The sequence below is a fragment of the Rhinopithecus roxellana genome, chromosome 5 (assembly GCF_007565055.1).
Source record: "Rhinopithecus roxellana isolate Shanxi Qingling chromosome 5, ASM756505v1, whole genome shotgun sequence".
Lineage (NCBI taxonomy): Eukaryota > Metazoa > Chordata > Mammalia > Primates > Cercopithecidae > Rhinopithecus > Rhinopithecus roxellana.
The window spans coordinates 135,724,892-135,738,897 of record NC_044553.1 but is presented as its reverse complement, the minus strand read 5'-3'; the positions used below and the strand labels follow the sequence as shown (position 1 = coordinate 135,738,897).

General features: G+C 41.3%; 1 protein-coding gene across 1 annotated transcript in view; it reads left to right on the top strand.

The window, feature by feature from the left end:
• The window catches only part of SPTLC2 (serine palmitoyltransferase long chain base subunit 2), a 105,345-nt gene that overhangs the window by 29,934 nt on the left and 61,405 nt on the right, over nucleotides 1–14,006 (top strand). Inside the window, exons 3-4 of the mRNA XM_010382725.2 lie at nucleotides 7,467–7,621; nucleotides 10,027–10,175. Coding sequence (XP_010381027.1) covers nucleotides 7,467–7,621; nucleotides 10,027–10,175 — 304 coding nt within the window. The remainder of the gene's footprint in view (nucleotides 1–7,466; nucleotides 7,622–10,026; nucleotides 10,176–14,006) is intronic.

Here is a 14,006-nt window from a genome sequence, read left to right as displayed (position 1 = left end):
CAAGATTCATGTACCGTTGTAGCAAGTAACAGTACTTCATTCCCATATCACTGTATACTATTCCATTATGTGGATATATCACATTTTGTTTCCACCTTTTGGCTGTTTTGAATAGTGCCTCTATGAACATTCACACACAAGTACTTGTTTGAGTATCTGTTTCCAATTGGTATGTACCTAGAATGGAATTGCTGGGTCACATGGAAAGTCTATATTTACCTTTAAAAGAATTTTTTTTGGCTGGGTGCTGTGGCGCACACCTGTAATCCCAACACTTTAGGAGGCCGAGTTGGGTGGATCACTTGAGGTCAGGAGTTTGAGACCAGCCTGACCAACATGGTGAAACCCTGTCTCTACTAAAAATACAAAAATTACCTGGACATGGTGGCGCATGCCTGTAATCCCAACTACTTGGGAGGCTGAGGTAGGAGAATTGCTTGAACCCAGGAGGTGGATGTTGCAGTGAGTCTAGATTGCACCACTGCACTCCAGCCTGGGTGACAGAGCAAGACTCCATCTCAAAAAAAAATTTTTTTTTCATCAGGTTCTTCGTTGTCAAAGTCTACATGTACCTTTGAGAAACCAACACACTTTTCCACCTTGGCTGTGCCATTTTACATGTCCACCAGCAATGTATTAAGGTCTTTCTGAGTCTTATAGTTTTATATTTTACGTTTAGGTCTATGCTCCTTTTGAGTTAATTGTATAAGGTGTGAGGTTTAGGTCAGGTCATTTTTTTGGCCAGTGGATGTCCAGCTGCCTTAGTGTCTTTAAAACAAGTATAGCATTTAAAAGTAATTTGTGAAGGTTTATAGTTTTGTAGATTTTAATTTTTCTCCCACTTTTTCCTTTACTTAGCAAGTTTTGAATAGTAGTAAAGCGGAAATAAATTTGTCCCTTAAAGACTGCTAGAGTTGGTTTACTTGTCCCAGTTTTTTTTCCCTGCACCGGATGCATAGATCAAGGGTCGGACTTTAAATCATCCTGACCTTGAGAAGACGCTGAGACAGTTCTAAGCATGTTTTCCAAGCTTTTTATCCTAACATCAAAGCAGTGATTGTTTACCTCAAATGCTCATGTTTGAGAGAAATTCTGCCTTTTGTTGTGTTGAGATTAGTGCCCCAGACTCTAAAATAAGTAAAAGTTATTAAATTAGAACTGACATTGAGAATTCTTAATGGAATTAGTAGTAACACTACCACTAATAGTGTTAGTTTGGAATAATACTAGAGTTTCAGTTTTAGCTTTGTCACTGTATTGTTATGCGACTTGGACAAATAATTTTAATTTTATTCAGTGAATCTGTAAAATACAGCTAATAAGTTATTAAACATCTGTTTCTCAACAATAATTACAGGGACCGTGTTGTTGAAATCATCAAATTTTTGGTAGAGTTACCAAAAACACTGTAGATCATTCAAGCAAACAGGGAATTAGGCATATATGGCTTTGTGGAGGGGCAAGAGCAGTGAGGTTAGGGCCTCCCTGTCCTAACTAGGCAGCTACCCCAAACTAGGAAACTGCTCCTGCTGTAAGTACTCTGAGTGCTGGCATCACAACTGTCGCACTGCCAGAGGCTGGTGAATAGGCAGTGGCACATAGAATCGTGCTGGTGCCAATCCAGCACCAAGGTCTGCGGGGGCTTGCCTCCTACGCTGGTGCAAAGCGTGGCTGGCCCCTGCCATCCAGCTCTTGTGTGTGCTTCTCACTGGTAGACACTGCATCACATCTACAACCCGATCACAGGGGTGTCCAGGAAATACAGTTTTTAGCCTTCCAGCTCCTAAGTGTGTGTGTGTGTGTCCATGTGTCTTGTAGGGGGTTTGTAATGTGTGTGTTGGTCGTATGCAGAACATAGGAAAAGAATGGGAAGGACAATAGCACAGTGGTCTTGAAGTGCTTTGAACACTATCAAAGTATTTCAGATTGATTTAGTAGCATCACCAAATGAGAGGCAGTGTGGCATTGGGGTTAGGAGCACAGAGTAAAATTAGAAGGCCTGGATCATCGGTTCCTGGCTCTGCCTCTGGCTGCTTTCCTAAGTGGGAAAGCCATTTAGCCTTTCTGAAAGTGTAAGAAATGATATCTTCTGTAAGAGTGTGCAGAGTATGTATATTTACATACTTACATATATAAGTATATAAATATATGTGCATGTAAAGCACTTGGCAAGTGCCTGTTATGTCATAAATACTCAGTAGATGGGCACTCTTGCTGCCGTTGTGATGATTCATCATCTTTATCATTATCATGTAAACATATTTGGCTATCTGTGTTGGACCAGAATGATGCTTAACAAAGGGACAGTTGTTAGAAAGTGGACTTCAGAAAGTGATAGCATCCAGCTTTGCCCCCTGTGTTCTTAATGCCTGTATGGGCACTAGAATAGGTGGTACTCATGTATATTATATTAAACAATGGCAATTTTCTAGAAGGCTCAGCTTAAATAGGCTTAACTAGTAAAGGATATTTATTGGCTTGTTATTGAGATGTCCCTAGACTACTTTTGGTGAGGTCTTCATCAGTCTCTAAGCAGCAAATCCAAGAGTTGGAATTGTTCTCTTCAGTTGAGAAGGCTCTTAGGTGAGGAGTATTTCAAGCCCAGTGATACAGCATTTAGTCGCAAGTAGGTATTGTTTTTCCTCCACTTACATGTGCTAGGATATGGGATTTGTGAGGATCTTCAGGAAGAATGTTTATGAGTATATCCTTAAGGCTGCTTGAACTTGACTTTATCGTTGTCACTCCCTTATCGGTTAGGTATTCGCTCCTTCTCTGGACAAACACCCTTTTATAGTACTTATTATATTGTATTTATTTGTGTGTTTCTCCACTACACTTAAGAGTTCTTAGGGAGTGTAGAGGTTGTTCTTACTCATTTTTATTCCCAGTGCCCGGTTTAGTGCCTGGAAGGTACTGCTCAGTAAATGTTTGTTCAGCAACTGAGTATTAGGTCAATGATGATGAGTAAGCCTTAACTAAAGTCACTTCACAGTGACCAAACTGAGGAGGAGGAAAAGAGCGGTGGAGATGGGGGAATGAGGGTTGGAATCGTGGGGGTATTACTCTGCAGAGAGAACTGTCTTATTCTTTAATGTATCCTGAAAGTCTAGCATACAATCCGGTATGTATCAAGTACTCACTAAAATATATTTGAATGAATAAATGAAAAGATACCTGTCCCTCCTCCCCCAGTTTAACTGTGGTCTTAGAATATTTGAAGTTAACCTGATATTTTTGGAAATACACTCCCATTGCCTAGAACTGGAACTGCAAGTAGTGACCCCTCCCCGCCTTTTTCTCATGGCTAAGCTGTGGGGAGTTTGGTTTGCTGCCCTTTGCATCTTTTCTTAAATTAATTAATTAATTAATTAATTATTGAGACAACTTTTCACTCTGTTACCCAGGCTAAAGTGCAGTGATCCGATCTTGGCTCACTACAACCCCAACCTCCTGAGCTCAAGTGATCCGTCCACCTCAGCCTCCTGAGTTGCTGGGACTACAGGCACGTGCCACCACACCTGGCTAATTTTTGTATTTTTTGTAGTGACAGAGTTTCGCTACATTGCCCAGGCTGGTCTCAAACTCCTAGGCTCAAGCGATCCATCTGCCTTGGCCTCCCAAAGTGCTGGGATTACAGCATGAGCCACTGTGCCCAGCCATGCCCATCAGATCTTTCTGCTGAACCTACTGACTGAGATCAGAGCTACCACCCTGGAGCTTAGCTAAGGAGTAAAGGGGGGGTGGAGACTTCGGCTGTGAGTCCCTCTCTCCTACCGTTCTATGCCACCTGCTTTTGGTCTCTAACATCCCTCATTGTGACAGCTTCTTCTTTACCCTGTGCTAATGTGACTTAAATCATTTGTTAAGGAGAGATGGAAATGTGTGACCATGACAGGCACAATTCTTTGTTCAGGAAATTGGAACCCATTGCTTCCTTCCTAACCCCAGACAACCGTGCCTCTGGTTTTCTTTGTTTAGCCTTGAACTCTACTTCATTCGTTCCTGCAGCCTTTTCTCTATCTTGGGGTTTGATAACCCCTCTGGCATTTGGAGCAGACTCTAAGATTGTTGTTTTGTAAAGTAAAAACAAAAAAATATTGCTTTTGTTGCTAAATAGAAATTTGTCTGTAAGGAAATATTTCTCTTAATATTGGAGTTAATACTTCGAACATTAATGTGCAGTGTTTAGAAAGGTTATAAAGAAATGAGATCAGCCACACGCTGTGGCTCACGCCTGTAATCCCAGCACTTTGGAAGGCTGAGGCAGGCGGATTCTTTGAGGTCAGGAGTTCAAGACCAGCCTGACTGACATGGTGAAGCCCTGTCTCTACTAAAAAATATAAAAATTAGCCAGGTATGGTGGCGGGCACTTGTAATCTCAGCTACTTGGGAGGCTGAGACAGGAGAATCACTTGAACCCAGGAGGCGGAGAGTGCAGTGAGCCAAGATCACACCATTGCACTCCAGCCTGGGTGACAGAGAACGACTCTGTCTCAAAAAAAAATTAAAAAAAAAAAAAAAGAGAGATGAGATAATCAGTACTGTCATTTCCTTCGTTAGAAGGATTAGTACTGTTACCCTTTTTGATGTGAATGAAAAGGATTGAAGACTACTTTTTGTTTTTTTTCCTCTGGGAAATAAATGCATGGGTAAAAACAGCCAAATAAAAAGTTATAATTAGAATTGGACATCTCTATTCCTATTTTAATTCAACTAGTATACTTGTTGGAAGGCTATCAAAACAGACATACCATTTAAATGAAAAATTTCCAATTGTGATAGACATGTTATTTATGGATATTTTCTGTCCTGAGGAAAATTAACTATTAGAACCAGTTGTATGAGAGATGGCAGCTGGGCGCAGTGGCTCACACCTGTAATCCCAGCACTTTGGGAGGCTGAGGTGGGTAGACGCCTGAGGTCAGGAGTTTGAGAGCATCCTAGCCAACATAGTGAAACCCCGTCTTTACTAAAAATACAAAAAATTAGCTGGGCGTGGTGGCAGGCGCCTGTAATCCCAGCTTCTCAGGAAGCTGAGGCAGGAGAATAGCTTGAACCTGGGAGGCAGAGGTTGCAGTGAGCCGAGATCCCACCATTACACTCCAGCCTGGGCAACAAGAGCGAAACTCTGCCTCAAAAAAAAAAAAAAAAAAAGAGAGAGAGAGATGGTTTCAGGTACTGCAGATTCTTAGAGTAGCTTCTGACTTTGCTCAGCCTTATTTATAAGATTTATCTACTGGGAGGCTCATTTAGTAGGCACTTGAGAGTCTGGTGTCATAGAAAGTTGTTAATTTTAGAGTTATATGTAGCCGCCTTTAGCAATGAAAATCTTTTACAGAATAAGACTTAAGCTTTTTCAATGTTTTTGACTAATTTAGTTAACAGGTTAATTTATATTGGCACCAAGCCTAGATCTGATGGCTGTCAACTCAGTAGTTGGCTGATACAGTAAAACTGTAGTTTCATTTTCTTGTTTGGTTTCCCCTTTACATTCAAGAGTTTAAGTAGATCTCGTGTGGTCTGGTCACATGTGTTCTGAGTAGTGGTCATACCACACCAGGCATAGCATTTCTGCTCCACTGTGACTTGATTTTTCACAGACTTAAGTTTTAGTACAACTTAATCTCTCAGAGCCTTTAAGTTCCTGAGCATAGGAATTCATTTTGGGAATGTATTTTCTTTTCTTTCTTTTTAAAAATTTTTTTGTAGAGACAGGGTCCCACTGTGTTGCCCAGGCTGATCTTGAACTCTTGGACTCAAGTGATCCTCCTGCCTTAGCCTCCCAAGTGTTGGGATTATAGGCGTGAGCCACTGTGTCCTGCCTTCTTTTCTTTTTGAGACAGGCTCTCGTTCTGTTGCACAGACTGGAGTGCAGTGGTATAGTCACAGCTCACTGTCACTTCAGATTCCAGGCCACAAGCGATCCTTCCACCTTAGCTTCCCCAAGTGTTGGAATTACAGGCATGAACCATTGTACCTGGCCTTTTTTTTTTTTTTCCTTTCTTTTTAAAAAAATTCCTTTCTAAAGGGAAAAGAACCTAAGGTGGGTGGCTTCCTATAACCCTTTTTTTTTTTTTTTGAGATGGAGTCTCACTCTGTTGTCCAGGCTAGAGTGCAGTGACCACGGCCCACTGCAACATCCGCCTCCCGGGTTCAAGCGATTCTCCTGCCTCAAGCCTCCCAAGTATTTGGAATTACAGGCCCACGCCACCATGCCCAGCTAATTTTTGTATTTTTAGTGGAGACGGGGTTTCGCCATGTTGGCCAGGCTGGTCTTGAACTCCTTAGACTTCAAGTGATCCACCCGCCCACCTGCCTCAGCCTCCCAAAGTGCCAGGATTACAGGCGTGAGCCACCACACCTGGTCCCTATATCGTATTTTATAGTGTTTCTTGTTTATTATTTTCTCTTTGAATTTGTTTCATTTTGATCCTTGACGATATGCAAAGGATGGAATCTTAATTTTGGAATTATTTTTCTTGGTTGAAATTGGAATTATAGTGGTTTTTAGGGCATTTCTCCTAATCTTTTAATGTGGGGGGAGGCTTGTGGGGAGGGAGGAGCAGTCTTTTTGAGATTGTTAGGAAGGGAAACCATTTAATGACAGAATGGTACAACTACAACATATTTTTATGAGGACTACTTTGTTAATTTACATTCGTTTGCTCTACATTCATGAAGTCAGTTATTTGAAACCATGTAATGTATGTCAACTATCAAAGTTAAGTGACTTTTATCTGATAAGAGTTGTGTTAAAGTAAACATAGAGAATTGATGCCTTTCTAGATGTTTTCCTGATACATCAGGGTTTTTGTTGTTGTTGTTTTTGTTTTGAGATAGAGTCTCTGTTATCCAGCCTGTACTACAGAGGTGCCATCATAGCTCACTGCAGCCCCAACCTGCTGGGCTTAAGGGATCCTCCTGCCTCAGCCTCTCGAGTAGCTGGGACTACAGGTGCACTGCACCTGGCTAATTTTTGAAATGTTTTTGTTGAGACAGGGTCTTACTATGTTGCCCAGGCTTGTCCCGAACTCCAGGGCTCAAGCAATCCTCCTGCATTGGCTTTCTAAAGTCCTGGGATTACAGGTGAGAGCCACCAAGCCTGTCCTGATTTAGTAGTTAATTAAATATAAGTGGCCTCTCATTCTCAGGTGCTCTTACAGTGTGAAAATGGAAGTTGTAAAGATTGTTTTTAAAGTGACTCAGTGGAATGATAGACAGTGGAGACTTGGAAGGGTGAGGGAGTGAGGGTGGATGATGAGAAATTACTTAATGGGTACCATGTGTGTTATTTGAATGATTGATACTCTAAAAGCCCTGACTTGTCCATTACACAATCTTGAATATAATGAAATTACTCTTGTGCCCCATAAATTTACAGAAATAAAAAGTCATGTCATCTGTTAAAAATTTTTAATAAAGTAACTCAGGTAAATTTATGGTATGTCACCATTTCTTGGCAGGACTTTGTGTCATTGTATCAAGATTTTGAAAACTTTTATACAAGAAACCTGTACATGAGAATAAGAGACAACTGGAATCGGCCAATCTGTAGTGTGCCTGGAGCCAGGGTGGACATCATGGAGAGACAGTCTCATGATTATAACTGGTCCTTCAAGTGAGTCTTGGTTGGGAAATTATTTCTTGACAACAACTACAAAAGGGTTTCTTCATTTGAGAAAATATGTTATTGTAAATTGAGTATTCTCTCAAAATAGGAGTAGCAGCTGAGGATACAGTACGATTGGTGTCCTTATTCTTCATTGTTGAGCTTTTAAAGATACATCTTTCTGTTACATTTGATACTGTGTTGGGTTATAGTTCAGAACAAAATTTGGCTTATGTATGTATGTATGTATGTATGTATGTATGTATGTATGTTCTGAGACATAGTTTTGCTCTGTCACCCAGGCTGGAGTACAGTGGTGTGATCTCACCTCACTGCAACCTCCGCCTCCCAGGTTCAAGCAATTCTCATGCCTCAGCCTCCGGAGTAGCTGGGACTACAGGCACACACCACCACACCTGGCTAATTTTTGTATTTTTTTAGTAGAGATGGGGTTTCACTATGTTGGCCAGGCTGGTCTTGAACGCCTGACCTCAAGTGATCCGTTCCCCTCAGCCTCCCAAAGTGCTGGGATTATAGGTGTGAGCCACCACGCCTTTCCTGGCTTATTTATTTTTAAAAATAACTCCTATTGATAATAAATAGTGTACAAAAGTTTAGTCTGTTTTATTTTTGGTCTTTTTTTTTAAAAAAAAAAAAAAAAGGAAGAAAAGCTCTCCTTTCCATTATGCCACTTATCAGAGTTAAGTATCTGAATTTATTTCTGGATATTTTGATTTTTCAAATGATTAAGGATGATATGTGGAGTGTTACTTAAATGGATTGAATGGTTTGGAAAACTTTTTGTATTTTTAACATTGTATTGGTTTGTTTGTTTATTTGTTTGAGTCAGAGTCTCACTTTGTTGCACAGGCTAGAGTGCAGTGTCACGATCTCAGCACACTGCAACCTCCACCTCCCAAGTTCAAGTGATTCTCCCACCTCAGCCTCCCTAGTAGCTGGGACTACAGAGATGCACCACCATGCTCAGCTACTTTTTGTATTTTTAGTAGAGATGAGGTTTCACCATGTTGGCCAGGCTGGTCTCGAACTCCTGGCCTCAAGTGATCTGTCCACCTTGGCCTCCCAAAGTGCTGGGATTACAGGTGTGAGGCACTGTGTCTGGCCTTAACATTGTATTGTTTAGATTGCACAAGTATTACATGATTGAATTGCCATTATAAAAAAAAAAGATAAATAATACAGATAAACTGTTAGTTCCCATGACAGCTAACCCCATTTCCTCTGCATGTCCACCCCCTTGCAGATCCTCCTCCACTCCCCAGAGGTAACTGTTGTTATCACTTTGTTTTGTATTGTTTTTTGTATTGTTTCTCAAGATCTTTTCTGTGGGGATAGAGTGACACTCTCTGTCAAAAAACAAAAATTTATTTTACAGCTTGCCTTCTTTTTTTTTGTTTTGAGACGGAGTCTCGCTCTGTCGCCCAGGCTGGAGTGCAGTGGCGCCATCTCGGCTCACTGCAAGCTCTGCCTCCTGGGTTCATGCCATTCTCCTGCCTCAGCCTCCCGACTAGCTGGGACTACAGGCACCCATCACCACGCCCGGCTGATTTTTTGTGTTTTTTTAGTTGAGACAGGGTTTCCCCATGTTAGCCAGGATGGTCTCAATCTCCTGACCTCATGATCTGCCCGCCTTGGCCTCCCAAAGTGCTGGGATTACAGGCGTGAGCCACTGTGCCCGGCCTACACCTTGCCTTCTTAGCTTGGTCACATATTGGTGACACCCCTTCTCGTGTATATTCACAGCATGTTTACTATTTGTAATGACTACATCGTATTTTGCAGTATAGATGTGCCATGGTGCGACAGGTTGGGCTGTATTAATAATCTCAGAATCTCAGGGAATTAAAACAGTGACAGTTTATCCTTGTCCATACTTCATGTTCATCCTAGGTCGGTGGGGCCCCGAACCATTTTGTCCTTAGTTAGGGGCCCAGGCTGCCTCAGCTTCCATTGTATGAAATGTCACTGGTCCCTGTACCTGGGGAATGGATGTGGCAGATTGTGCAGTGACTCTCAAAGGATCCTCATGTGTATATATGCTCATGTACAGGAGTTACTGAGCCAGAGTATGTATATCTTTTAATGGATAAGTACTACCAAACTGCCCTCCAAAGAACGAACAAGAAAAAACCTGATATTCTTATGTACAGTGTCCTGTAAGATAAGTGACTGTCCTGGCCAACACTGGATATCATTAGTATTAAAATCTTTATCACTATTAATAAATGAAAATTGGTTATTTTAACTTCCATTTCCATAATTGGTAGTGTGTTTGAGTTTTTTTATATAGACTTTGTTCTCTCTGCTTCCTTTTGTGTTACCAGTGGGTTTGCTATTACGTGTAAGTACTTTTTTGCTCATGAGTTTCATTGTTTTATGCTGTTGATACACAGGTATACAGGGAATATAATAAAAGGTGTTATAAACATGGGTTCCTATAACTATCTTGGATTTGCACGGAATACTGGATCATGTCAAGAAGCAGCTGCCAAAATCCTAGAGGAATATGGAGTTGGAGTGTGCAGTACTCGGCAGGAAATTGGTAAGTGAAAGCTATATTTGGCCAGCTGCTGTTTTTGACCTTGTTTTAGTCAGGGACAAATAATAGTGATATTTACCTAAAGTATTAAGTATCTACACTTTGTCGTGTCATTTAGATAAGGTGAAGAATGCTTTGTTTTTCTGAAGTGTGATGGATGATTTTAATGCTTTCAACACATTTTGAGATGTGTTTATCTTTCCCAATGTGTTATACATATAGATTGTCCCTCGAAAAGTCCTGCCACTGTTTGTTTCATTTATAACTTTGATGTCGATTTCATTGGCTTTTGCAAATGTTAATGGTTAAGAGTGCCACTTATTAGGATGTTGGGCATATGAGAGTTAATCTGCTTTCATACTGGTAAATTGGGGCCAATAATAATTGCTGCCTTATAGAGCTCTTTTAAGACTTACGTAAGCTAATCCATGTAGAGCACTTGGAACATAGTAGACAATAAATGTGAACTCTTTTTATTATTGTTTTAAATTTATAAAATATAGAAGAGTAATAGCTTTATATAAAGAGATTCGATTTATTTTACTTCAGAGGACGATTTCAGATTTTTCTAATTTATTTCAGAGAACTGATAACCCTAGAAGTTACAAAAACTTTCCAAATACCTATTACTGTGAATATCCCTAAGCACAGTAGATTAAAAGGACAGTCCATTGTTAGTTATTTCTCAGGGTTCTCGGGATTGGCAAGCATAGTTGGGTGGTTCTTACCCAAGGTTCCTCTCATGGTTCACTCAGTGGTGGCTGTATGGCTGGAGACATATGAAGCCTTCTTCATTCATTTGTTTCACCTAGGCTGGGGTGGCTGGAGCTCTGTGTGGCCTCTCCATGTTTCTTACTTGGGCTTCTTCATACCATGGTGGTCTTGGAGAGTTGTTCATCATGCATGGCAGCAGGCCTCTAGAGCAAGCATGCAAAGATACCTGACTGAGGCCAGGCATGGAGGCTCATGCCTATAATCCCAGCACTTTGTGAGGCCAAGATAGGAAGATCAGCTGAGGCCAATCTGAGCAACATAGTGAGACCCGGTCTCTACAAAAAATAAAGATAAAGTAGCTGAACATAGTGGCCCACGCCTGTGATCCTAGCCACTGAGGAGGCTGAGACTGGAGCATCCCTTGAGCCAAGGAGTTTGAGGCTGCAGTGAGCTATGATCGTGCCACTGCACCCTAGCCTGTGACAAGTGAGACATCGTGTCAAAAACAAAAACAAAAACAAGGAGACCTAGTTGAAAGCTGGAAGGCTTTTTAGGCACTAGGTGTACAGGTCCAGAATATCGCTTATGCCTCTTCCTGTTGGTCAAAGTGTCACTAAGGTCAGCCCAGATTCAAGGGTTGTGGGGATTGCCCTCCTCCAACTCCAAATGGGAAGAGTAACAAAGAATTTGCATCCTTATTTAATCTTCCACAGCAACACTGTCAACTCAGGAAACTTAAAACAAAATGAAGAAAGGAAAAAGGAAAAATAAAATTGTGCAGATTTTTATATCTATTTATTTAAATAGATAGATACATGGATTTATAGATAGATAGATGCAGGGTCTCTGTTGCCCAGGCTGGAGTGCAGTGGTGCAGTCATAGCTCACTTCAGCCTCAAACTTCTGTACTCCAGCCATCCTCCCACCTCAGCCTCCTAAGTAGTTAGGACTATAGGTGCACGCCACCGTGCCGAGCTGATTTTTTAAATGTAATTTTTGTAGAGCTGGGGATCTCTTTCAAGAGGCTATGTTCCCCAGGGTATTCTTGAAATCCTGGCCTCAGGTGATTCTCCCAACTCAGCCTTCCAAAGCACTGGGATTATAAGTGTGAGTCACCATGCCTGGCCCCACCATCTAATTTTAAATATTTTCATTCCTCCTAAAAGAAACCGTATACTCAGTAGCATTCATTGGATAGTTTCCCTTCCCCCTACAAGTCCTTGGCAACCAGTAGTCTACTTTTTGTCTTTATAGATTTGCCTATTTTGGACATTAAATATAAAAGGAATTCTATAACATTTGGTCTTTTCTGTCTGACTTCCTTCACTAGCACAGTATTTTCAAATTCATCCATGTTGTACTATCTAACAGCACTCCATTCTTTTCCATGACTGAATAATAATCCTTTGTGTGAGGGTGCCACATCTTGTTTATCCACTTATCACTTGATGGTCATTTGGGTTGTTTCTGCTTTTTGGCTATTGTCAACAGTGCTGCTGTGAACGTGGGTGTACAAGTTTTTGTATGATGTATTTTTGTTTCTCTTGGGTTTATACTTACTAGCAGAATTGCTAGGTCGTATGGTAACTCTGTGTTTGACTTTTTGAGGAATTGCTAAACTGTTTTCCAAAGAGACTGCACTGTTTTACAATCTCTCCATCAATGCGTGAGGGTTCCTGCTCATTTTTATATTGTCTTCCAGTCATCTTGTATGTAGCCCAACTTTAACTCTTGCTTACTTTGCTGCCTGTTCCCTCCAGTTTTTAAACTTCTCTAGGGTTCCATACAGTGAATTTACTTGGTTTTCAAAGAATTCCACTCTATAAGAGCATAGATATGACCTTCTTCTAACTCTGTCATTTTCCAGTTATATTGGTTTCCTGTGGCTGCTGTAATAAAATATCAGAAACAGAGTGACTTAAAACAAAAAAAAGTCTTATCTCATAATTCTGTGGTTTATAGGTTTGGGGTCTAGGGTGTCAGCAGGGCCATGCTCTCTGATGCTCTGGAGAATCCTTCCTAGCTTCTGGTGTTGCCAGCAATCGATGATGTTCCCTGGCTTATAGTGCATCACCCCACCACATGGCTGTCTTCCTGTGTGTCAAACATTGTCATCTTCTGGTTGGGCACAGTGGCTCATGCCTGTCATCCCGGCACTTTGGGAGGCTGAGGCGGGCAGATCACTTGAGGTCAGGAGTTCAAGACCAGCCTAGCCAACGTGGTGAAACCCTGTCTTTACTAAAAATACAAACATCAGCCGGGCATGATGGAAGGTGCACACCTGTAATTCCAGCTACTCGGGAGGCTGAGGCACGAGAATCACTTGAACCTGTGAGGCAGAGGTTGCAATGAGCCGAGATCACACCGCTGCACTCCATCTGGGCAACAGAGTGAGACTCTGTCTCAAGAAAAAAAACAAAAAAACAGCATTGTCTTCTTCTGTGTTCCTTCTGTGCATGTCTATCTCTGTGTCCAAATTTCTCCTTTCTATAAAGACATTAGCATCCCCCTAATGGCCTCATTTTAATTTGATTGCTGCTGGAATGTCCCAGTTTCCAAAGAAGGTCACATTCTTCTGGGAATGAGGACTTCAAAATATCTTTCTGGTGAGACACAATTGAACCCATAACGCTATCCTTCTGTATATTTTCCATTTTCATTAATTGTGTTCAGAATTATAGATGTCCACTAATTAATAAAAAATTGAGCTTTTTGCTTTTATTTCTTGGTTGTCCAGCTGTTTTGTGACGATTTTCAAGAGGAAGATGGGAATAGAACATTTTTATTTCCCCCTATCTTTAAAACAGAGTTGCTAACTGGCACTCCAGAAATGACAAGCCTTTTGATCTAATCCTGTGGTTAAAGGAGCATTGTGCAGTGATGACATATAGTAAGGATACCTTATACCTTTATGGCATTTTATATTTTATAAAGTACTCGGCTGGGTGCGGTGGCTCACGCCTGTAATCCCAACACTTTGGGAGGCCGAGGTGGGTGGATCTCTTGAGGTCAGGAGTTCGAGACCAGCCTGGCCAACATGGTGAAACCCTGTCTCTACTAAAAATACAAAATAGCCGGGCATGGTGGCGTGCACGTGTAATCCCAGCTACTTGGGAGGCT